This window comes from Squalius cephalus, assembly GCF_949319135.1.
Source record: "Squalius cephalus genome assembly, chromosome: 20".
Lineage (NCBI taxonomy): Eukaryota > Metazoa > Chordata > Actinopteri > Cypriniformes > Leuciscidae > Squalius > Squalius cephalus.
Genome location: NC_137141.1, coordinates 23,426,821 through 23,453,687, shown reverse-complemented (window position 1 = coordinate 23,453,687; position 26,867 = coordinate 23,426,821). Strand labels below are relative to the sequence as shown.

Genomic DNA, 26,867 nt, shown 5'->3' with positions numbered 1-26,867 from the left:
TGCCAATGACCATTTGGATGATCCAGAGGAGTCATGGGAGAAAGTCATGTGGTCAGATGAGACCAAAATAGAACTTTTTGGTCATAATTCCACTTAACGTGTTTGGAGGAAGAAGAATGATGAGTACCATCCCAAGAACACCATCCCTACTGTGAAGCATGGGGGTGGTAGCATCATGCTTTGGGGGTGTTTTTCTGCACATGGGACAGGGCGACTGCACTGTATTAAGGAGAGGATGACCAGGGCCATTTATTGCGAGATTTTGGGGAACAACCTCCTTCCCTCAGTTAGAGCATTGAAGATGGGTCGAGGCTGGGTCTTCCAACATGACAATGACCCGAAGCACACAGCCAGGATAACCAAGGAGTGGCTCTGTAAGAAGCATATCAAGGTTCTGGCGTGGCCTAGCCAGTCTCCAGACCTAAACCCAATAGAGAATCTTTGGAGGGAGCTCAAACTCCGTGTTTCTCAGCGACAGCCCAGAAACCTGACTGATCTAGAGAAGATCTGTGTGGAGGAGTGGGCCAAAATCCCTCCTGCAGTGTGTGCAAACCTGGTGAAAAACTACAGGAAACGTCTGACCTCTGTAATTGCAAACAAAGGCTACTGTACCAAATATTAACATTGATTTTCTCAGGTGTTCAAATACTTATTTGCAGCTGTATCATACAAATAAATAGTTAAAAAATCATACATTGTGATTTCTGGATTTTTTTTTTTTAGATTATGTCTCTCACAGTGGACATGCACCTACGATGACAATTTCAGACCCCTCCATGATTTCTAAGTGGGAGAACTTGCAAAATAGCAGGGTGTTCAAATACTTATTTTCCTCACTGTATATATATATATATATATAATATGCAAGCACGCATGCACACACACACACAGCAGTCTTTGTATTGTGTATTTTATTTCTGTGTTTACCTGAAGAATGGCAACTTCATTCCGCAGTTGACTTTCCTGTTTGGTGGGAAATCGCAGCTTATCTATGATCTTGATGGCAACATCTCTGCCCGTTTTCCTGTGTTTCCCTGCATTATATCAGAAAGGATGATGTGCATTTCTATCATTTATTTATAGGATGTGAAGTATGGCTTTATGTAAATGGCTATTTACTGTAAATATTCAAATAAAGTTTATCCACATTATACATTCATTGATCATTGAACTAGATTGTACCACATTTGTTCTGAAAATCTGTTTTGTATTTAAATACAGTAAAATATGCATTAAATATTCTCCTAGTATACAGATTCCAAAACATTTCCTCACTGGGTGCCCATGTCAAAGAACTCCCTGTAAATAGTCTGATACATTACCTCCATAGACAATGCCAAATTGCCCAGAGCCAAGTACTTCATCAGGGAAAATCTGATACACTGTGCTAATATCCTGTAAGAAAAACAGAAACAAAATGTAAACGTATGTGCCAAAATGGGCTGTTCCCAAAGCTCGGAAGCAATGCTTGATACATCAGATTTCTTTGGATCTACTATTTTTTTTGTACTGTAACAATGGCTGAATTCAAACCAGTAGCCTAAAGAGCTACAGTATTTCCACATCTCACTTGGACTCTGTTGGAAAGACTTGCGTAACCATGGCAACCCCATGGCCAAGCAGGTAATCAAAATAATCTCCAAGAGGCATTGTGTGTTTATATCACACTGGAACTCAAGGTTGCACTTATAGGCAAACCGACAAGAACGGTGAGCTCTTGCACACAGAAACAAAGCTTGAGAGAGAAAGAATATGAGATATTATATGTCTCCAAATATAAAAAAAGCATAAATGTTTACCACATTCTCCTGGATCTGGCAGTTGGATACAGAGATGCTAATGGAGACCTCTTCTGTTTGTGTGAGAAAAAAACAACAACAACATTATGTATCTCATGTATTGAATGCCATAGCCTCAGATTTACACCTTTACTAATTTATTCTACCTGAAAAAGAAACACTTGACAATAAATAATTCATTAAAATCATGACATTTAAAATACGGCTTGTCGCCTCACAGCCTTGTTTTTAAAATCATCTCAAAGAAAACTCGAAACAAATTAGAAATTAAACCTGCACGATACTGATGTGAGGGGGGGCCGTGTTTTTGTTAATTGAAATAAATAAAATATAAATATTCAATGAAAAAGTCAAACTTAAACGAAAATTAGAAATGATGATTTAGCAAATAACTGAAATCAAATAAGAACCAACATTACTACAACTGAATTAAAAATGAAATGAATTATATATATATATATATATATATATATATATATATATATATATATATATATATATATATATATATATATATATAACAAATAAATGACATAAAAAATTAACATAAAAATACTAAAAAATTTTACTAAAAATTAAAAGTGAAAATATACAAATAAAATCAAATTCAAAATATTAATGAATACTATAATACTATATAAATAATACTAAAATAACACTGGGAGAGGCAAGCACACTTTTCATTGTTAGAATACAATATATCGCTGCAAGTATTTAATTTTTGTGTAAAAAAAAAAACTACATTCAAGGTGCTCATTTTGCTGTATAATGCCATAAATGCCATAAAATAGTCAATTATCCTGAATGTCTGGATGTGATTTTATAGAAATCTTTTCCACAAAAAAAAAAAAAAGCCAGTGTCCAGATAGTATGTATTATGTTCATGAAAATACTGCCAGTGGACATTTTACTATCCCATGAGGCCATGAGAGAGGAGTTGTCATATTTTCAAATAGCTGAAAATTGCAGCGCAATTAATATTGCATGTCTCATGGCAATGCCAATATGCCATATGTAGTATGCATGGATTGTATTCATACTACACTCCTGCATTCTTATAGAATGTATTTTAATAATGAGCAAGAAGGTATTTTTCAAATGCACTACGACCTCGTACACAAATTTGGACACAGCTATAGTTGCCCTGCAGTTTTCTGGCAGAGGCAAAGTGTAAAATTTTACAAAGCCTAGAAAACTAGAAAGGGAATATTACAACTGCACTGCATTTCTGTATTCGTAGCGTTTTCCCCCTTGAGGACAAGCCCTTAAATGTTTCACCATGAAGTTCATACTGTGGTAGCTGTGATGGCCGACGTGAGATATGCCCTTGGCGATGACAGGCATAAGTGCATGCTGGATGGCCATCTCCCACATGCGGGCCACGTCCTGTCCCACGCCGCTAACAAGCACACTGCTTCCGTAGCCCGACGTAGCCAGGTTCTCTCCTACATAGTACACTAGAGTTGTTGTGGCAATCTCAAAGCAATGTGGGTTGGCACCCTCAGGGAGAAGGTTGAATGTTTTCGCTGGTTCCAGAGACAGCACCTCAGATAGAGGAATTTCCTGTTGAAGAGAGTCAAGACGTCTATCTGAAAGCTGAAACCTCAATGATATTGCAGAGACATGCCTGTGGATCTGATGTGTGCAGTGATCCATGAAACCTATCAAGACAAACTATCAATGTTCTCTAAAGAAATTATGAAAGCCCTCAAGATACTTCCTAGATTATTTTGTTAATGTGAGTTTCAAGTGTCAAACTTTATTTTTTGACCTAATAGTTGAAGTCACCTTATAGTATTTGCTCCCAGTGTCATTCTGGAACAGGGTAATGCACTTGCTGTCTAGTCGCCAGTAATGTCTCTTACGCTAGTGTGAAAAAACAAAACAACAGATACTAGAAATGATCAGGTACAGAATGGAAAGTTCACTTGGTAATTCACACATGAATTCATAAGGTGTATAATGGAAACCCAGAGCACTTACCAATGTGTCTTTGCTGGTGAAATGTACAAGCCAGCCTTCTTTCATAACACTGCTGCTTTTCCTCTTGGTGTGTTTGACAGACTGAACTACCCGCATAAGTGGGATGTTGTTGCTGGTGGAAGGGCTTACAAACACAGTGACATGTCAAAACCTTCTAGAAAATGTCAATTGCAGGTCATGATGCATAGCATTCAAATACCTTTGCTGTTTAGTTACTATTTTTATTTTCTACTTGACCTCAAAGAAACAACGACAACAACAATATGTTTTAACTCAAATTGTTACCCAGAACACAACAAGACTACTCGTAAGTTCAGTTTTTCCTGTTTTCCTGTTTGAGAATGTATTTTATGCATTTGTCCTTAATATTAGGTACTTTTATTTTATAAAACCTTTGTTATACTGTAATAGTTACCCTACCGTTTAAAAAAAAATAAGAAATTAATACTTTTATTCAGCAAGGATGCATTACATTAGTTTTTTTTTTTACTTTCAATTCATCAAACAATGCTGAATGTATCACAGTTTCCACATAAATATTAAGCAATGCAACTGTTTTCAATATTAATGATAAGAAATGATATTAGATGCATTAGAATGGTTTCTGAAAGATCATGTGACACTGAAGACTGAAAGAATGGCGGCTGAAAATTCAGTTTTACGATCACAGGAATATATTTCATTTTAAAATATATTAAATAGAAAACAATTTTACAGTATTTTTTATCAAATAAATGCAGCCTTGGTGAGCATAAGAGCATCTTACCAACCCTAGACTTTTGAACGGTATTTGCAGTCATTTGTTAATTTATTTTTACAAGTTTTGGACAAAAGTCAACTATTTGTGGCGTTTGTTTTGTTTATAGGGCTTCTAGAGGTGTCGAGGAGCTACCTGATGATTCTGTTGGATTCATCTGGGTCTTGGTCTTGGAAATCTCCAAGCTCACAATGTCCAGCTTCCAAAAGAGCAGCGGAGTCTGCCACCAGAGACTCTTCCATGTCATCGTTAAGTGGACTATGTCTGTCCCCGTCATGGTCATCACAACCCTCCTCCATGACCACATCTGATTCAGCACCAGGACTTAACAGATCTATGAGCAATAAGAAGAAGGAGTGAACAGGAAAGTAAAGCATGGCAAGACAACGTAAGTCACTTGATGTATGTGTGTAAAAAAGCTGTCAGTTTAATACCACCAACGCTAGAAAGTGAACTTGAAAATGAGCAGTTTTGAATTTCCATTCAGAAAAGTACAGAGTAATAATATTATATTATAATATAAATAAGGGATATTACAATAGAGTCCCTTTTGCAGTTATATCATTTTTCTTTCGCATTTACATAAAATGTTGTGCTTACTATAAATTTGCAGAAAGAAATTCCTTCTTTTGTTTTTGCTCTGGTATTATAACTATAATATAAATTAAATGTAAGGTTTATCGGTTTCAGTGATGTAAACAAACAGGTTCAGTCTTACAACATTGCCCTGTTTTTTTCATCTGAGCACACTGTTATGTATTGAGTATGATGTTCACATAGCATTTAATGTTTAGTGAGATAAATATTGTTGTTTTTGTCATGAAAATGCAGTGTTGATCATTGATTGGCATGAAGACTAAAGTTAGACTTGCCTCCGTTTCTTGACACCTCTCCGAGGCAGTTGTTTGGCACTTTGGGTGCACATCTTTTATGGCAGTTAAATTTGCAATCTGTGACGGTGTGAGGGGAAAAAAGAGTAGAGAAGAATGACAGAGCGACAGAGAGAGGGAGAAAGAGTTAAAGGGGGGGAGTGAGGGAGAGAGTTTACTACCAATCTGGCACATAAACATATGAGTTCCTGTTGTGCCGGTGGCTGACAGGCTGAGACCTCGCACATTGAACACATGAACATTAAAGCTGTTTGTAACAGCCCAGCCAACTGCACTCTTTACCGCTTGGCACATGGCATATATTCCCTTTACACAAACACATCGTATATAAAAGCAGCTGTTGTGTCACTGTATATTTATGTTCTGTTCTAGATGACACAAAAGGATCAACAAATTCTATGATCTGTTAAACTGTACGGTGTTATCAGAATGTAGGATCTGTAAAGCAAGCATAAATACATTAAATATTGGCGCCTAATAGACTAAGGATAGGCTATGTTTGGAATACTACACCTACTATTTTTGCAACATGTATTATGTACTACTGTGCCATATGCAAATTTTAATTATGCATGGAATGCTAAATTTTATTGACTACGTTTGCCAGAATGGCAAACACAACCATAGCGCACCCTTTTAACATCTCTATTGCTATTGACTATTTAATAGTATTGCCAAAGTTTAGAATTTATTTTTACGCTAAACTGGATTCAAATAAACTGAATTTATTTCCAGCATGCACTAAATTAAACATTCAACATGAAGTATTTTTGTATGCCGGAAATAGTAAGTTGTATGCTAATATGCTATTTTTAATTAGGCCAATATTTGCATAATAATACTGTTTCATATTTTATGTTGAAAAAATACTATGCACTAAATGAAACATTCAACATGAAGTATTTTATATGGCAGAAATAGTAAGTTTTATGCTATTTCAAATTAAGCTAGAGCTTCACAATTAATTGTTAAAAGAACGCGATCTCGATTCAAACACCCATGCGATCTTATTCCTAAATGACAACGATTCGGCTATGTCTATTAAACCTTTGACGAGTATGATCATAGCGATTCAAATCTGTGTGCCAGAGAACAGCTGACATGTTGCAGTATGAAGCAGTATTCAACCTCAAAAGTATTATTATTTCTGTGTTACAATAATTCAAATTATCACAGAAATACTGGGATTAAAGTTTTGAGTTGGGATATAAACACTGATGTCTACGGTAGTGATCCAAAGTAACTTGACGCTTCAAATAAGGATTATATGATAGGATAGAATATGGGATCATCATTAAACCAGTAGGTGGCGACAAGTGACTGTTAAAAACTGTATTTGTCATTGAATAATTCAAGAGATTCGTTCAGTTTTGTTCAACATTTTGTCAGAACCTCTAGTAAATTACATGTTTTGTTGTTGTTGTTTGTTTAGTGGTTTATTTAGTGGGAGAATCATGATCTCTATTTTAAACAAACAAAAAAAATTGATTCTCAATTTATCCAGAATCGTCCAGGTCTAAATTCAACCAGCATTTGCATAGTCAAATTGTTTCATATTATAGTTTAAAAAAAAAGAAAAATAGTAGTTAGTATACAGTATATTTTGTGCTGTATACAGTTAGCTAGTATTCCATTTTGAACACAGCCCTATACTGAGCTTCATTATCTGTCTAATGCAATGCAAAACGTCATATCTGCTGGAGATATTAAAGTGAATATTATATTAAACACATTTGTGTTCTTGTTGTAATTTGTGTAATTAGTTTTATGGATTTTGTGAATAAACTGCAATGTTAATTTGAGAAAGTAATGAGTCACAGCAATTAGTGACCATTATCCAATGTAAGCTCAGATGAGTTAATAAAATTTTGATTACAAAGAATTCAAATTACATGGAAACATCTGGATCAGAGGGGATTTAGTCGAGGCACATTAATATGCAAAGCAATAAGACACTAAAACAATTACTGTATGACAATAAAGACAATAATTTCACAGCCGTAGCTTAAAAATGCTCCTACCTTTGCACTGTAGACCCTGACGGAAGAGGCCCTTGAGGAGCTTCTTGCAGTGCTGGCAAACGGTGGGGCGTGTGTATGAATGGATGACTAATGTGTGTGGCACCTTCACTTTAGACAGCAGGATCTTGTCTAACTCTATTGGCCGACCTATATAGGACTGAGAGTTGGAGCGGCCTCTTCCAGGAAAGATGTCTGATGGTGTTTTTTGCTGTGGACAAATAATATAGATTGTAATGAAGAAATGCTATGTAAGAAATATAGGACATCCGCACAACACAAGGGCTATATGTCACCGGTTCGACTGTGATCTCGGTACATCAGTATTTTTCATAAATGTCAGGTCAGGGTAAGTGTCACACTTATATTGGGGCAAGTTGTCACATTGTGAATTTGTATGTTATGAAGGTAACACTTTAGTTTAGGGTCCAATTCTCACTATTAACTAGTTGCTTATTTGCATGCATATTACTAGAATACTGGCTGTTTATTATTACTTATAAAGCACATATTAATGCCTTATTCTGCATGACCATATCCTACATCCCTTAATTCTACCCAACACCTAAACTTAACAACTAAAAGTCATAGTTATTAGTGAGAATTGGACCCTAAACTAAAGTGTGACCGCAATGAATTATATAATTATTTACATTTTTGTTCATCAAACAAATTGTTTGATATTTTTGTGCAGTACCTTTTACATTTTTGCAAACAGTTTTAGGCTTTAGAATTGTTTTACTGTGTGCATTTTGCTGAAAAGCGTATAATACAGTATAACAGTAGCAGCTTCCACTGTGACAACTTACCCCCATATAACATGTCAATTGGGGCATGTTGTCACAAAAAACAACGGTATCTTTTTTTCTTGGGCAATATTTAAATGTTTAACAGATTTTAGCCAATATTTTAAGTTATGTATTCATACAGAAATTAACTTCCAAAAATAAACCATGTAGAAAATTGTCAAAAAAATTTTTTTTTAGATCAAACCTATGACTGCTTTTTAGTGATATATCATGCAAAGGTTAAATAACAAAGGTAAATAAAAAGCATTACTTTGTCACACAGGTTCTCTGGTATTATTAACACGAGCCAAGTCAGCACCACCCCGCTCTCGATTAGGTGAACAAAAACACGAAGGCCCTACGAGGTTCATGCTGAGGGAGATTGTTGTATATGCTGAGCTTTGATGAATTTGCATCAACTCAGAACAACAACTTTCTCATCAAGCTGATCTTTAATGTGCTGCTGATTGGCAAAGAGGCAGATGTCTTACCACCTGTTGTGAATAGATCTGACATCACGCAGGTGTGCATAATCAACTATTCAATGTGCTCTAAAGAAAGAAAATGATCAATAGCTTCCTGTTGCCATGTTGTACACTTCAACAAAGGCCTTAAGAAGATGCATGTGAAAGGTAAGGTAATCGTACAGATGCAGATCATTTGCTGTAACCTGTCTTAGGTGTAGGGAACAGATTAGAGAGCAGCTAACAGATGTTTGATTCTGCCGTCAACAGCCGATTAACAGTTTTCTTCAAACAAACTACATGTGTACCACAACATTTATGTTGTCAGGTTAAAATGTCTTAACCTCTTAGAGAAAAGAATGACATGTCTTGCTCACTAAATTTTAAAGGAGTAAACACTCAGAACTCAGGTTCACTGTAAATGGGGCAGCAAAAGATAATTAGACAGATAAATATAAAAACTGAATATATTTTTTAATATATATGTATATAAAACACTTTTTTTCAGCAAGGATGCATTTAATAGAGCAACAGTGACGGTACAAACATTTATATTGTCAAAAGATTTCTTTTTCAAATAAATGCTGTTCTTTTTAACTTTCTGCTCATCAGAGAGTCCTAAAAAATGTATCATGGTTTCCACAAAAATATTAAGCAGCACAACCGTCTTCAACATTGATAGTAGTTAAGAAATGTTTCTTGAGTATCAAATCAGCTTAATATAATGATTTCTGAAGAATCATGTCACCCTGAAGACTGGAGTAAAGGTTGCTGAAAATTCAGCTTTGCTATCACAGAAATAAATTACATTTTAAAACAGATTCAAATAGAAATTAAATTTTTTAATAACATTTAATAATTATTTCACAATATTACTGTTTTTACTGTGTTTTTGATTAAATGAATGCAGCCTTGGTGAGCATAAAAGATTTTCTTTAGATTTTGTGGTAGTGTGTATGGTGTGTGTTTTATATATATATATATATATATATATATATATATATATATATATATATATATATATAATGCATGTGTGTGTATTTATATATAGAAAATAATTATACACCGTACACACACATGTATTATGTAAAAACAAACTTTTATTTTGGATGCGATTAATCGTGATTAATCGTTTGACAGCCCTAAAAAAAAAAAAAAAAAAATTATATATATATATATATATATATATATATATAAAAAAAATATATATATATATATATATATATATATATATATAATAGTATAGTCAAAAATATTCAAACAGTAAATATTAATAGTAGATGCTTTTCTCTATCACCCCTTTATCAAACAGATTTAATTTTTTTCATGTTGCATTAAAACAGGGGGTGTATGACAGACACAATATCACAAGGAGGTTAGTCAAAGCTGAATTAGTTAGTGCCTACCTCCATGCTAGGACTGACAGGAGACTGGGCAGGAATGAAAGGATGTGTGGGGAGAGGTAGAGAGAGACAGACAGAGATTGAGTAGTGTTAATAAACAGGACACACATGCAGTGGTAGCATAGGGTCAACAAACGGGCCAAATCTATGATCTATATCAATAACATCGGAGATTATTAGGGAAAAACCTGTTGTATTTATAAGATTCATATGGTCTGTATTTTATATTTGGACACTTATATTTGAGTATTCTATATTTTGTGACTAAGGGAGGGAACATCTGATATAATGTGCTGTGGATCTGATTTTGACATCAAACTCACCAGTAAAGCTTCATCAGAGGTGCTGGGAGACCGTTCAGCAGACACAGAGCGAGTGTTGGTCAGGCCGGTGAGGGACACGTTAGATAGTCGACGTTTACGGATGCCACTGCAGTTGTTTGGGATTTTAAAGGCACACCGTTTGTGGTAGTTCAGCCCACAGCCTAACACAAAGATAGTGACAAAAGATGATCACACTGTGGTCTGTTTCTCCCTCTAATGTAATGCTGACACAAGTTTAGTGGAATGTTTAGACATTTACCTTCACACTTAAGCCCTTGCCTCACTAAACCCCACAGCATCTCTCCACAGTGATCACAGAACGCTGGAGCTCGATATGAGTGAACGAACAGAGCGTGAGGTCTGATCTGAAAATCCTCCACAGTAGCTGAAGCTGAAAGTTTAAAATAAAAAAATTAACAGCAAAATGCAAATTTCATACATAATTGGTTTTACATTTTCATTAGATTTTTTTGTGTCCCCAAAAATAATTTTGTGTCCACCCGTTAGTATTTTGTAATATCCCTTTAAAAAAGCCAGGTTCCGTAATGACATCATCCTCCAGGAAGTGACATCACTTCATCACATTAATAGTGGATTTGATTAATTCTGTGACGTTTTGTTCAGCTGGTTTGTCTCACTTTATTATCGTTAACTAAAACTAAAAGCATAAAAAGCACTACTTGAAATAAAAAAAAATTTCAAAATGTAAAAGTTGCCAAGGCAATATTTCTATAAACATAAAAATAATCATCATCAAAATGACTAAAACTTTAAAAGTAAAACGAATTCAAATTATATTAATGGATTCTAATTTAAAATATTAACAAAAACTATACTAAAATATTACAAAAATGATACTAAAATAACAACCTGTATATAAAATTACACAAAAGCAAAAGATGGTTAAATATACTGTATTAAAAGTGACTTAAGATTAAAATAGGTTGACATTCTCATAAATTCTAACTTTAGCTCTTTATTTTCACCCTGTAAGGCACACAGCTAATAAGCAAATAACCAAGCTGTAATTAATAAAGTGCCTGAGCTTGACCACAGCATATTTCTGTGCTGTAGACTTTCATTAAAATATGTCCTTAAATTACAACACAGGCTTTTAAAGGGTACTGAATAGCATGAATGGCCCCTGTGCCTTGCTCAAGAGCACAGTAATATTATTTAAAACTTTACCCCCAAAAATTATTTATGTCACTTTACCCCCAACAGCAAGCTTTTACCCCAAATACTATCCTTTCAGTTATTTCAACATTTACTATATACATGATTGACATTCAACCAAAGTGAAAATCATGAGTCTTTTGTCTGTAAATATGGGATAGTTTCAGGTATTCTCATTAGCTGCGTAAATCGGCAACATTTGAAGATCAATGATTCTCTTCACTTCAACAACCGCAATTGCACATCACAATTACGAAATTAAAATTGATTTGATCTTTTTCATTATGCTCCGCTAACATTCCTAATACTTGCAATTAAGATGATTTGTGCATTTTATTTGAAGTGGCTTTGATAAAACTGTATCTGCTAAAAACATCTATGTAAATCCTTGGTAATTCATTAAAGAATATGCAATACCTGATGAGAGACTTCAAGTTTTGACAACCTTAAACTCCGAGACATCTGTTATTTGTGTGTAATTGTGGTTGTTCAAGTGAAGTGAGTCATAGATCATCCCAAGTACTTACATTTCAATTTACATCTTAAAATCATAATTAAAGTTGTTTTCCCATAACAACTGACATAAATAACCACATTTTTTGTTTGCATTATTTGGACTTTCGACTTCATGAGGGAATTTGCTTCGCTCTTAATCCCAGCAGCACTGAGTAAACATGTCATGATTAAAAAGGCAAACAAATGTTGCAGAGGGAGTTATATCTTTATTTTATGAACCATCCTCTTTCGAGCTCCCACAAGGCATGTGTATCTTTGGGGTGCAGATGGAAGAGAGGGTGGGCCAAATCCAATCTATCAATGGCCAGTCTGGCATGCTCTGGCCGTCTCCACAAAACTGCCACAAGGCCTGGGCAGCAGGCTCTCTGGCCTTGCCGAATTCTAATCAGATGGGCAGACTGTGTGTCTGTCAGGGTTAATGGGCTAGAGATGGTGGTCCCTTTAGAGGGGGTCGTGGTCAAGCACTAATTAATTGAGGATCCAGTTTGGTTGAGCTTTAAAATACGACAAAGAAGCTGATTCAGAGCCACATGACATCTTTGTAACAGATATTTTCACTTTAAAGCATGAACTCGAAAAATAATTACTCACTCGAAAAACCTATGCACCACAGCATAATCTTACAGAACAGAGCAAAATCCAGAGATATGACAATTTTTAATTGCCATCCAAACTCTTCCAAACAAATCCAGCTTTATTTATATTTGCAAATTGTACTATGAAAGGGAAGCTTTTGGGGTGGTTGGAGTGTTTTGATTGGCTCTTGTTGGCTGCATGTTGACAGGACCAATAGCGGCTGAGTGGCGAGCGCAGCGGGAGAACTGCCTGACTCGACGCATGCATGTTGCCTCCTCTCCAACATGGCTTCCCCTAGTACGCTCAAGTAGAATACAATCTGATTAGCCATTCTGCAGCTAAATTACCTCAATTCATTCAAATTATTGTTTTGCCTTTTGTTTAAAGGCCAAGATATGTTTGCAAGTTGAACTACCTGTAAACTGTCATTAAATGCTTCAGGGAAATGAGTATGATGCTGAAAAGGCATCCTGAGTTGACTTAATGCAAATACTTGTTTTTCCTGTCGTTTTTTCCCCCTTGCTTCTGGTGGAAATTGGACGTTTTCTGGCCCTACATACTCTGGGCTCTGATTCCTCTTTGAGACATTAAAGGCAACAAGAAATGTACAATGATTAGGAATCACTATCACTTTGGCACACTTAAGTTTATGCATACTTCTTAATCAATATACACGTACGGTTATTAATCCCACACATTCTGTCTAGCGCCTGTATTTTCATGCACTTTCTATGTTGCAATTATGTTGATCTAGGCACAGCCAAACATCCTGTCAGCGCGCTTCACTGGAGCCAACCCGTGGTTACTCTAAATTTATCCAGCAGAAAATAGACTTCAAGCAGACTTTTAAGAACCGCAACAGACTGGGTAGAGACCCAGCAGAGAAAGCATAGGTCATATTTTCATGAAATGCTGCTCTTTTTAATTACCGTAGTAGATATTGTCAAAGTGATAATCCGAGAGATCAGCATTTATTGGCCCGCTCGTTGCACCTTTTTTCAGATTCAGGCCAATTACAAAGCATACAATTTGTGCTTTGAAAACCATATGGTGAGCAAAATCAGGTTTTACTCTAATACAATTGAAGAATTAATTTGGGCTTTAGAGTGCTGTTTAATTAGTTAAGGAAAACTATGAGCTTGACCATTACATCCACCTAATTTTATGCACATTTTGGTATATTGCAGAAAAACGCTGGATGGAAATGCCAAGATGCGCATAAATTCAAAAAATGTGCATAAAAAAACTAGGGCTGTCAAAAGATTAATCGCGATTAATCGCATCCAAAATAAAAGTTTGTGTTTACATAATATATGTGTGTGTACTGTGTATAATTATTTTGTATATATAAATAAATACACACACATGCATGTATATATTTAAGAAATATTTGCATACATATACTGTATATATATTTATATAGTTTATATTATATATAAATATATATTTTTTTATATATAAATAACACATTTTTCTTAAATATATACATGCATGTGTGTGTATTTATATATACAAATTTAATTATACACAGTACACACACATATATTATTAAAAACAAACTTTTATTTTGGATGCGGTTAATCGCGATTAATCTTTTGACAGCCCTAAAAAAAACGTATGCGTTCAATTGAGTCGGATCCATTTTTTTTTATTCGACAAGAAAACATGTACATAAACTACGATGGCAACCCATTTACCGAATAAATTCCTCGATTCGCATCAAAAAAAAAAGTCATGTGACTTTGCCATGACTGGACTAACCAGCAGATCGATCTTGTTGCAGAGCATCTGAAATGCTGTTTTTGTCATTCTGAAATGCCTGAAGTCTGTCAAAGTGGTTTGGTATCATTAGCTGCCAGAACTGTCTTACAGCAGGCATGCAGAAACAAGATAACATATTGTATTTCGTCTACACGCTCTGAGGTGCAAGTAATTTATTATATGCGAAAATTATATACAGTGGCTTCTCCTCCTGCAGCAACTTCCATTTTTCTTATTGATACTTAGCGCCAGTTTATCAGTATAAGTGACAATTTTGCTCTCTTCGGCTTACTGGATGGAAACGGTGCTTTACTCACAAATGTTTTATGCGATATTCCCATTTTGCGCACAAGTTAAATTCGCAACTTTGGATGGAAACATAGCTGTTGATTCACTAAGACGCAGTTTAATTTTGCGTCACACTGTAAAAAATTTGTAACCCTCCCAAATCAAAAATTTCAAGTGACCGATAACATCTAAATTTTTCAATTGGCCCAAGTGAAATTCTGTAAATTTCAATTGGCCCAAGTGAAAATCTGTAAATTTAATTTTATAATTTACAGAATTTCACTTGGGCCAATTGAAAAATTTAGATGTTATCGGTCACTTGAAATTTTTGATTTGGGAGGGTTACAAATTTTTTACAGTGCAGTAACTGGTGAAATTATAATAATCCTCTGAGAATAGTGACGAGACAATCGCACAGGGTCCCTCTAGGGGTGTCATAATTAATAAACGTTGACCTTACTTTTGTGACAGTTATAAAACTCTTCTATGTTACTTTACAGTGAAAGCAGCTTTCAAGTGTGTCATTGAGAAGTGTTACTCCAGGCTCCCAAAGGCTCGTCTATGAGAATTTGTGCATCTGGGTGTGTTAATCACCTGATTCATCTTGTCACAGACACGCACTTGTACAGAGAAACACACCAGACCTGGTAGAGAGGCTGGGGGGGTGGAGGAGGTGTCAGTCCCTGCTTTATCTCGTCAGAATAGACTTCACTCAATTACCTGACATAGCACAGGGAGGAGAGGGGGAGGAAGGAAGGGAGGGGAAGGCCTGCCAAGTGTTTGGAGAAACACTTTAGCAGTGTCAAATGCGATACCTCCATCGCTTCCTCAGCAAAGCAACTCCGGTTTTCACACCGGGTAAGGCATCAAAACTTGGATGCGCATCAACTTTTCCAGAGTGGGAAATGGAAGGACTAAGAGACAAAAACAGTCAGAAATGGCACAGGAATCGCACTACAGTGTGTGGCAGACTGCAAAAACTTTGCCGGCGTTGCAACAAAGTCACAGTGTCTTGTCTAACTGATCTATAAATCAATGCGTTACACCACAAATAAGAAGACGATGGATGTACATATGTGTCTAGGGGCATGACTACATGCTGAGCAAAAACTATTGAACACGACACTTACCTGACAGGACGACTTCCACCAGGTCTCCCTCCATAATTTCAGCCGCGCACCTCACCAACTGCAGAATGTTCTCAGAGTTTGGATCATGACGGAAAAGAAGAATCTTTTCATACATCCCATAGAAGCCACATTCTGGGAACTGTGATGGAAGAAAAATGATGTCTGTCAGGTTTTTTTACTGAGTAAGGACTCCATTGAGTGGGTGGTGTGTAGTTTATGATGGTTAGCTTACATGAAATGCTTGTCTACTGATGCCAGACATATAATGCATCTAAAAGCCCTCCCCACACATTCAAATTGCAGACACCATTTCTCATACCTGAAGCTTTTCATTCAGTTATAAAAAAAAGTACCAGTACTCAGAAAACACATTATGATCGCTCATGGGACAAACCTTAATGACAAAAACCGATTTATAGCATTAAATGCTTTTGGTTTTTTTCTCTTTTTTGACTGCTCCTAAACAGTTTTACAAACAGCAGCCTCGCAATCAATCCAATGTCAAAAGAAGAGAGCAACATATTGACTGACCCATGTAGACCGCTGGGGAAATGGCTCACTAGCCTCATTCCCTATTGATCCCTGCTGGGTTGAGTTGCAGCAACACTGCAGAGAAGGCCTGCAGGTAATGGCAATTCAAACCTACACAATTCACAAAGGGTACTCGCATCTAAGCTACTTGGGTTTTATTATACCACAAACAAAGAGATCACAAATCAAAACTTCTCTAGCTGTCACTATGAACTTGTTTGAACTTTACATCTGCATTGATATTATTCTGTAAGTTCATTCATCCAGAATATGCTGGTATTGAACTCTGTGTTGAGTATCGGTTACTGAAATACCACACATAAAGACACGGGACGTAATGTAGTGTAACGACGCCCAGTTCCAGGAATGCACTAATATTTTGTTGGTAGTACCAGTCTGCAACAATTATAGTTAACACTAAGCTGTCAACACTTCGGAAAAAATAATAATTCGTCGTTACACTACATCCTTATGCATCGCTTTCTGCCAGGACTTTTTCGTGCTTTTCCCAAATCAATGAAGTGACGTCGACGTCCGGGTTAGCAGTAGCATGAGCCGTCAGGCAAGTGTTATTTAAATAAACTCCTGATGTACTTACAAACTATCCAATGCCTTGTTTTATGAGTACAGAACCTATTTGTACTACTGTAGAAGTTTGGTACCATTCTGGGCATTATTAGTGGGGTAATTTACGAGATACATCCTAGGTTCCATTAGCCAAGCCATCCGGCTGATATTTCAAAATAAGCTCTAACTTTAATAATGTTCGACCAAGGGAAAAAAAGGCTTCTGGGGGGGGTGTTTGGCTGGAGGTCATGGTGCAAAGGACCCTAGGTTGATTTTACTCCGAACCATCCCTTTAAGTTTATGCAACTGGTCCCAGCTCTTAAATTGCTCAATTTTGCTTTAGTCTTTATAGCAGCTGAGAGTATGTATGTGCCTGATATTCCTGTATGCATTTAAATGTACAAAAATTCAGGAAGCTGCTTCAAATGAGATTTCTAAAGAGGCATCTACAGAAAGCAAAGTATGGCAGCTGAATAGGAAGTGAACGAATGTGGAAAAAATCCAATTTCTAAATAGAGACACCGAGCAGCAATGACTAACATTGAGAAAGCAACTGTGGGATTATAAAGCGTCTCCATCCAAGATATCTGGATGCTAACAGACTGTGAAAGCATATGATGATTATCAGACTACAGGTTAACAGATTGAACACTAATCGTTCGCCTTGTTCCCAATCCAGTTGAATAGCCGTGTCACAATTCCAAATGTGCCATTTTATAGTAAGATCCTCTAAAGAACATTTGATCAGAGCTAATGCTTCTAGTGCACTGGTTTGGAGAAAATAGAGATGACTCTATCATTTTTTAGCAACCCGGCAGAGGAGCTCACCTCCGAACGCCCACACAAGATGTACACACTGCACCAAAACGCGCTGTTAGCATATCATACGGTTACAGAGTAAGGCGGTAGACTCGCCTTTTAAAAGCATACCACCGCAAGCACACATTCCAAACCAAAGCATGGAAATTAGATTCGAGCACCACACACAGACTCACACAACATTACAGCGTTTATTAGATTCAATTCGACACCACTTGCGGGACGGACTATCTGTTGTCCTTTTCCTTCTTTTCGTGGTTTAATTGTGCAGATTCCTACCCTTCTTGTCTTGCTCTAATGAGTGCTACACAATGAAGATACACAGAGGCAAGTGTGCTTTTGAGGTCACCATGACAGCAGCCTCACTGTAACAGTGTGGGTTGTCATGGCAGCGGACACCCAAGGCTCTTTCCTGATTGAGCACTATTCATTTGTTTGGCACAAATGGATGCACATATATCTGCTGCATGTCTGAGCCATCAAAGCCAAAGACACACCGATCCTTGTCATTAACCCCTTGGGAGATGTCTGGCTCCGATCGGTGGAATCCTCTGACAATAACTCTGTTATTGCCTCTAAGAGAGCTGCCCAGACCCCCTCGCTTGATGGTCTTTCATGACTGTCATTTTCTGCCATCTCTCTGTATGTGTTTTATAGATGACAGGCTAGCGCAGCGAGAAGAGCATCAATTTGGATGTTGTCTTCCCTTTAAACAACTGGTTGCTGAAGCTGGTTGTCAGGGTGGAGCGAGCACTTGTGTGTGTCGAAAAAGGCAGGTATGTTGGGGAAAAAAAGGGTAGGAGAAAGATGGACGAGCAGAGAGAAAGAGCAAGCGAGCACTCTGAAAGCTCGTAAGGAGTGAATCATCTGTTCTAACTGTCAACCCCCTCTCGCCTACGCCATACCAGGCTCAATGCCCTGCTCTTAACGCTAAAGCGCAGTTCCTTCCTCTCAGCGAAGCTTTGACATCCTAAAGAACCTTAGCCCTTTAATTACTCAAACTAATGATATCAACCTGTTGTCATATTGTGATACGTGCATTATATTACATATAAAATACATAATGGATTACAGCTATTACAATTAAGCTTTAGCATGTATAAATACATTTTCATATCTTGGTGGATGTGCATATGGATATGTTAGATGATTTGCAATCAATTAAACTTTGCATTGATATATTAACCTACTGTTAGCTTAGCATGCACACAAAATGCCCGAAATCACATAAAGGCTTTTCACACTGCGCTTAACCCCGGGTTATCGTCGTTCTAAACACCGCTTTTAACCCTGGGTAGGAGAATTTCACACTTGTAATTTAGAATAGGGGTTAGCACCGCCTTTTATCCAGGGTTTTGAAACCCTGTTCTGGAGCTTTTGTGGTGTTAATTCTGCATTGCGGTGCCAAACGTGTACAGTGTGAAATTATATGGTGTTAGAACTAGATGCTTAGCAAACAACAACCAATCGCGTGCCTTATATTCACGTGCTTTGGGCAGTCATGGAAACAGTGGTTTCTGCGTATGATAGGAAAAATGTGATGGAAAACGTGACAATTGGAGTGAAGAAAATACCGTTTCATTCTTACCTTCTTACCTCAACAATGTGTAATATGAGGATGCGCGTTGCTAGAACCTTTATGTAAACAGGTCATGTGCTGTGTTCGTCCAGTCAGTAACAGTGACACATCAAATATGCAAATAAGGACGTTGGGAATGTGCAGTTGGGAATTTCACACTGCTCATATTATACCCGGGGTTAACAGTTAATCCTGTGTATTCATAAGCCGTTGTTTCATAACAGCTTATGAATACCCAGGATTAACTGTTAACCCCGGGTATAATATGAGCAGTGTGAAACATGAATAAAGATAACCCAGGATTCCTTTTACCCAGGGTTTAGAATGACCCAGGGTTAATTTTTTTTTATGATTTTAGTTTTAGTTAACTATAATAACCCTGATAAGAACTTGCTTGCCCACTGTTTAAATGTATGTTCTATATAGTATGAATGTAATGAAAATCCAGATGTACAGTGAAGTGTCCATTGGATGCGCACTTCAAAATCTCTGCAAAAGCAGTAGGTCATCCAAGTACGTTTTGCTTACTGGTTTATAAATACTATGAATTCGGAAATAATATGTTTTCCGCATATCCACCATATTTTGCAAAAAGTATTATTATAGGGTTATTATATTATAAACAGTTAAAGTGGTAGTAAGCTGTTTTTTGAGAATCTGTGAAGCGTTCGATTCACTGGCAAATAACTAGAAGTACAACAATGTGCACTAAACGTTAAAACTATTTGCACTACAAGCCAGTGTGTTTATAATTACAACAATACATTAAAGTAAAAGAAATAAACACTAATATAACAAGCTGTTTTGTATAGAAAAAAATAACTAGGAGTGGATGACAATGGAAGCCCATTTAGGTAAAAAATGGCCGTGCTCTCTCTTACGTTAAAAATAAAGTGGATGTTGGGAAGTAGACATGTTTGACACAGGGTATATATGGAGCTAAAGCAAACACTGGGATGTACGAGGGCGGCCCTTTGACATCAGAGCCATGCCTCACACATGTTCCATCATGGAAGACGTATGGGAAGTGAAGGGAAAACAACACAAAATATTAACTTGATGCAAAATCAGGGTGGTTTATGTGACACTTCACTTCAAAACAAGCACAAATTGCAGGGAGAATTGCAGGCTAAAGATGTGGGTTATCAACAACAAAGATGACAACAACCACAGTAGCGCATATGCGGTGATGATGTCTAACTATATTAGGCTACGAAATCCATGCCAGTAGAAGAACAGACACCCGTGACGCACAGACCTTCGTCTTGTAATCAGTTTTGAGGATAATAAATAACCAAGAGGCTATGAGCACAAGAGATTAAGCTGTGCACACTGTGCCAAAGTCAGTAGAACAGGGTGGTTTGTTTCCATGAAATATTGCAAGCCATTTTGTGCATTCAAAGCATGAGTGAGTCAAGCGTTGCACCTCAAGGAAAAGGGTGACATGCTCTCATATTTGGTACACATACGTATATAAATGGTAAGCAGATGCAATACCATGTAACATGTATATATATATATATAGGCTATTTATTTATTTATTTTCTTTACACAGTAAAACTGATTTCATCATTGGTGTTTTCATCCATTTGACTCGTCACAATAATTCCTGGCACTTCTAGAGGAGTTCTCAGAGTTTCATCTTGATTTATTCCATTAGTTTCACCATAAGTAAATTCAGAGTGGTTGGGTGAAGTGTAATGAACTTAACACTGTTGTAACTTTGGCAGTGCAGTTTGCTGTGAGAAACTGTATGAACGTGCCAGAAGGGAGAACGCTTTGTACTGAGAAATATCATTTGCAATATTATGCTTTCCAAAACATGTCTTAAAGATGTGGCTGAAGACTTGAAGCTATTTTATTTAAGAAGGCTGTAACTGAAGCACCAATAAAGGACTGTGCACACAGTTGTGTTGTTTAAGGGATAGTTGTATTTTCTTTTCTTTTTAAAATAATCTATAGATGCTTTATGTTATGACACAGTTAGCTCTTATAGTTCCTGTCATACTTCCACACATCACGCATGCTACCTTAAATGTAAAGCTTACATTAACTTAAATGTATTATTAAAAAAATATTTAAAATAATATTACACATATTTAGAGCAAAGAAACAAAAGTGTGCATTGAGTTAAAATCATGTATAGCAGCAATGTGAAAAAAGACTATATACATTAACATTACCATTCAGACTACTACACTGTTACAAAATAAATGCTGTTCTTTTGAAGAATCCTGAAAAAAAGATATCAGTGTTTCCACAAATAGATTAAGCAGCACACGTGTTTTCAACATTGATAATAAAAAGAAATGTTTCTTGAGCACAAAATCAACAGATTTCTGAAGGATTGTGTGTCACTGTATTTTATCAAATAAAATACATGGCTTTGTACATCTACCAGAACACCAAACATACTAGATTTCACAGAGAGCCAGTCAATGAGCCTAGACAGCATGAACCATAACCACCATCAGTCAATTGGTCTGCCCGAGCCATGTGTAGTCTGCAGGTTAGTAGCTGCTGGCTGTGCTGTAACAACCACTGATCAATACTATTGGAGCACTGCTCCTCTATTTATACACCCTATACACACACACACACGCGCGCGCACACACACACACAAGGAAACAACCAGGTGTTCTGCCAAAGACATGGCTGCTGGATCAAGATGTTATAACAAGGTTCATCATATGATGTATCATATAGTATTAAGATCTCAAGCAAGTTACACCCACAAAAGCTGTCACCGGGACGGTCATGGTACCCTTGAAAACATTCTATGTACCGTTTAGGTAATGTACACTTTTAGTACCACTATGTACCTTCGTGGTACCAATATCCGCTCTTTAGGTACAAAGGTGTACCTTCTGAAAGGGTACCACCCCAGTGAGCTTTTGTACCTTTTTTTCTGAGTGCAAAAATGAAATTCTGTCATTTATGTCATTCCAAACCTGTATTACTTTCTTTCTTCTGTGGAACATAAAAGGAACACATATGTATGTGTGTGTGTGTGTGTGTATATATGTGTATTAGTCAGTGTTCTTTTGGCTATACAATGAAAGTCAATATTTTGTTTTGGATTCAAGTGATTTCACTGTATATATCAGAAATATCTTCTTTTATGTTTCACAGAAGAAAGAAGAAATAGGTTTGTAACAACATTAGGGGGAGTAAGTAATTACAGTTTTCTTTTTGGGGGTCAACTATGCCTTTAATTGAATCTATAGTGATGATTTAAAATGACTAATTTTACTAGAATTTGCACGAGATGGGCCAAAAAGGAGTAGAGCATTGATTTTTTTAAAATCAAGCCCTAAACATTGAGATGGTAAAGATGTTTAGGTCTCAATTACTGTACATACACTCACATACTGTACATTTCCATGTGCATAATCCTGTGGAGAATCATCTGGATGAGCGACACTATAAGATGAGACTGCACACTGTATCTAATTACAGCTCTCTTTTAGGGCTGCTAAGATTCTCATTGTCACCCTAATAGCTGTATGTTCACACTTTATTAGTGAGTATTTTACAGCTCTCTTCCTCAGTGCAGACATGCCCACTAACTAACCCTTGGCAAAGTGCACTCGGCTGGAGACAGCACAAGTTCTGTTGGGCTTTGAGGTGCTACAGCAGATCATTAAAATAGCATGACAGGCTTAGCGGGTGGTACACCTCTAAATTGACTTTATAATTTCGATATTTTGCCTATGACAAGGTGAACTGGACTCCCTCACACAGCATGAGGTGCAACAATCATGAAACAATACGTAAGCCAAGCTTTCTTCTGCAATCACTGTACCACTTTCAGTAGTTTTATGAGATTAAAGAACAATTAAATTCTTAAGCAGTTAAAGTGACATTTTTATTGAAGTTGGCACTCATTTCAGTTTGTTTAAACATGTAGAGACCCCTAAGGGAGATTATCAAAGCTGTTTATATTTATAAATTGTTGCATGTGCCGCTCTCGTACATGTTTTATTAATCAATTACATATAAGGAAAAATATAAGAAAAAAATATTTTAAAAATGATCCTTCAGAAATCATTATGATACTGTATGCTGATTTGGTGCTCAAGAAACATTTCTTATTATCCATGTTAAAAACAGTAGAGCTGCTTAATATTTTTGTCAAAACTGTGATACTTTTTTTTTTTTTTTTGTCATTGATGAATAGAAAGTTTAAAAGAACAGCATTTATTTGAAATCTATCACTTTTGATCCTTGCTGAATAAAAGTATTAGTTTTAATGGGGTTGGTCATGTAACAATTACAGTAAAATGGACATTAAATAAAATAAAAATAAAATAAATTCCCAAATAGGAAATTTTTTATTTAAATTCAAAAAGATTACACTTTATTTTGATGTTCTTTTGACAATACGTTGCACCTACATGTCAACTAACTCGGAGTATTTGTTGAGTATAAGTAGACTAAGTGTGTTAGTAGATTAAGCTGACATATATTTGCAAATTTAGTTATAGTCAGTAGAATGTCTGTTGGGAGAGCATCAAAATAAAGTGTTAGCAGATATTAAGCAGACAGTCTACTAATATTCTACTAAAACTCTAATGAGAGTTAGTTAACATGTCGTGATTTTGTTCTTCATTTTATTTCAGTAAAAACATGCTCATCATTGAAGAGGTGTATTAAATGCATTATGAATTGCATTTTTTATATATACAGTGCAATGCATAAGTGAATACACCCATGCTAAAGTTGACTAAAAAGAGGAATAAAAAATCATATTTTGGAAATTGAACTTAATGCCTTAATTTAAAAAATTAGGAAAAATCCAACCTTTAAGGACACCAATTTTCTTTGTGAATGAATAATGTATCCTAAATAAATAAATGTTCTTCCTTAAAATACATGGTGCATAAGCGAGTACACCCCTATGTTAAATTCCCATAGAGGCAGGCAGATTTTCATTTTTAAGTATTTTTTTAAAAAAAATTTTAGGATACTATGCATCCTGATAAAGTTCCCTTGGCCTTTGGAATTAAAATAGCCCCACATCATCACATAGCCTTCACCATAGAGATTGGCATGGGGTACTTTCCATAAGATCATCACTCAATGCAAATCAAACTAGCTTTTAGGCTAACTGAAATAAAACCATGCCAATCTCTAGGTATGGTGAAGGCTATGTGATGATGTGGGGCTATTTTAATTCCAAAGGCCAAGGGAACTTTATCAGGATGCATAGTATCCTGAAAAAAAAATGAAAAAAAAATACTTAAAAATAAAAATCTGCCTGCCTCTATGGGAATTTAACATAGGGGTGTACTCACTTATGCACCATGTATTTTAAGGAAGAACATTTATTTATTTACGATACATTATTCATTCACAAAGAAAATTGGTGTCCTTAAAGGTTGGATTTTTCCTAATTTTTTAAATTAAGGCATTAAGTTCAATTTCCAAAATATGATTTTTTATTCCTCTTTTTAGTCAACTTTAGCATGGGTGTATTCACTTATGCATTGCACTGTATACTATCTATACTGATAGATTGGACAAAAACAAGCATCACATCACTGACCCAAAAATTTCAAAGATGCTAAATGCTTTAATAAATCAGACACTTGGTCTGTAAAGTACATGCTGATGCTTAAGGTTCAACATGAATGACTCGTGTATACCTTTTTGTAAGAGATTTTTTACAGTGACTGGATGTAAAAAATAAAACACTATACATGACCATGTTTGTGCTTGGTTATCCTGAAGAGATAATTGTGTTTTCCAATCCTGCCTGAACACCCATGAAAACAACGTAACCTCCCATTAAACTGCATTGACACTGAGACAAACACTACATATTTTTAGTCATTTCAATTACTGCAATATGTGATTACGTTATTACTGAAAGCAATTAACAAGTTTCTTTGTTAACTTTCCTTCTTATGTCCATGTTGGACAGCATGAGAATCCATTTCTCAATAATGCTATTAAATGAAAGAGCAAAACTGAAACTCCATCGGTCCACCTTACCCAGGAAACATTTCATGACTATTTCGCCAGAGCCACATCATTATATACGACAGCAAGAATCCATTCAGCCACCTGACTGGTTTAAAGACCAAAGAGTGTTTTGCAGCACCGCTACACATTGTTGAAACAAAAAAAACAAGATGAATGAGACGCTATGAAGCCACGGTCCTCAAAAACAGGCGTACACACATGCACACCGTCATGTATCTCATGATAATGAAAGCTCTTTGAATACTCTCCAAAACAGCTGCTTAACAATGGGCTATGTGCAGCTCTCATCTCTTACCCCAGTGTGGGAGTGTGTGTGTGAGTGTGTGTGTGTGTGTGTGTGTGTGTGTGTGTGTGTGTGTGTGTGTGTGTGTGTGTGAGTGCGTGACCCCACCACACATGGCTCTCGTCATCATAATGGCACTCAGATAAGTACTTCACAGGCAATCATAATCAGTTGCCAAGCAACTAGAAAGACTCACATAGAAAGAACAGTGCTGGTGAGATGACCATATAAGCTAATATCGATAATTCAAATATAATGTCTTAGGCAATGTAAATGTATAATTGCGTTAAAATCTACATTTTGGAGGCTATTTCATTGTTACAATGTGCAAAATACACTTCAGGTCTTTTATGCGCGTTTACAGAAAGACTCCATTAAACTTAGCTCCACGAATACAAGGATCTTTTTTTCACTTGTATTAGACCCGTGATGGATGCATTAGGATGACATGAAATCACTCGTCAAACACAAGTAGCTGTTCCACACAGCCGTCATCAGCTATGCTCATCTGCCAGCCGCGTCTATGCTATGGACTGAGCAATGGATCGGTTAGCGCTTAGCATGAAGAGTGCGGCAGCCCCGCTGATTAATAAGAACACTTTGAGGAGCGGTAATGCAAAAAGGTGCAAACTTCAAACAAAGGCGCTATCACTTTAATTAAGCCTGATAATCCAGAGCACTAATCGACTAATGGATTCACAGTCTATTAAGCAGGCCCTTGATAGCACTAAGGACTTTTGTCAATGTGAGAAAGAAGAGGAGATGGTAAAGAGAGTTTTTATTTCTGCCTAAGATCAGGTCATATTGCTGCCCTTTGTTGCTTTTTGTTGTATATTTCTTGGTAAAGGTATGGAGTGATTTTTTTTTTTTTTTCAAATATTGTTTTTTTATAAGTGTTTGTCTTTCCCATTCCAAGTTTGAACGACTGTCATTTCATCAAAGACAATTCTGAGTAATCATAGAAAATCATTTTCACTCAATCCTAAATAATTTCCCCCCATCCATCTGACTCTGCTGTGAAGAGTTTCATTGCAGCTAATATTCTCATGCTCTGCTCATAAAATGACAATATAAGCTATTACACTCTTTCAGTTGCTTCATGGTCAAGCAGTCTTGGTCCACCTTTCTTGACTTCTTGTGATCTGACCAAGGATGGTCCTTGATCCTTACAGCTCAAAAGACATTTGTTGTCCTCTGCTGTATTAAAGCACTGGCTCAGATAATAAAT

General features: G+C 36.4%; 1 protein-coding gene across 1 annotated transcript in view; it reads right to left on the bottom strand.

Moving 5' to 3' along the window:
- prkd1 (protein kinase D1) overlaps positions 1-26,867 on the bottom strand; it is a 41,176-nt gene that overhangs the window by 7,040 nt on the left and 7,269 nt on the right. The window contains exons 2-14 of the mRNA XM_079854401.1: positions 15,873-16,011; positions 10,685-10,816; positions 10,426-10,586; positions 10,106-10,129; positions 7,451-7,658; positions 5,412-5,489; positions 4,675-4,873; positions 3,783-3,906; positions 3,588-3,665; positions 3,092-3,362; positions 1,800-1,852; positions 1,323-1,395; positions 928-1,034 (exon numbers count right to left, since the gene is read on the bottom strand). Coding sequence (XP_079710527.1) covers positions 928-1,034; positions 1,323-1,395; positions 1,800-1,852; positions 3,092-3,362; positions 3,588-3,665; positions 3,783-3,906; positions 4,675-4,873; positions 5,412-5,489; positions 7,451-7,658; positions 10,106-10,129; positions 10,426-10,586; positions 10,685-10,816; positions 15,873-16,011 — 1,647 coding nt within the window. The remainder of the gene's footprint in view (positions 1-927; positions 1,035-1,322; positions 1,396-1,799; positions 1,853-3,091; positions 3,363-3,587; positions 3,666-3,782; positions 3,907-4,674; positions 4,874-5,411; positions 5,490-7,450; positions 7,659-10,105; positions 10,130-10,425; positions 10,587-10,684; positions 10,817-15,872; positions 16,012-26,867) is intronic.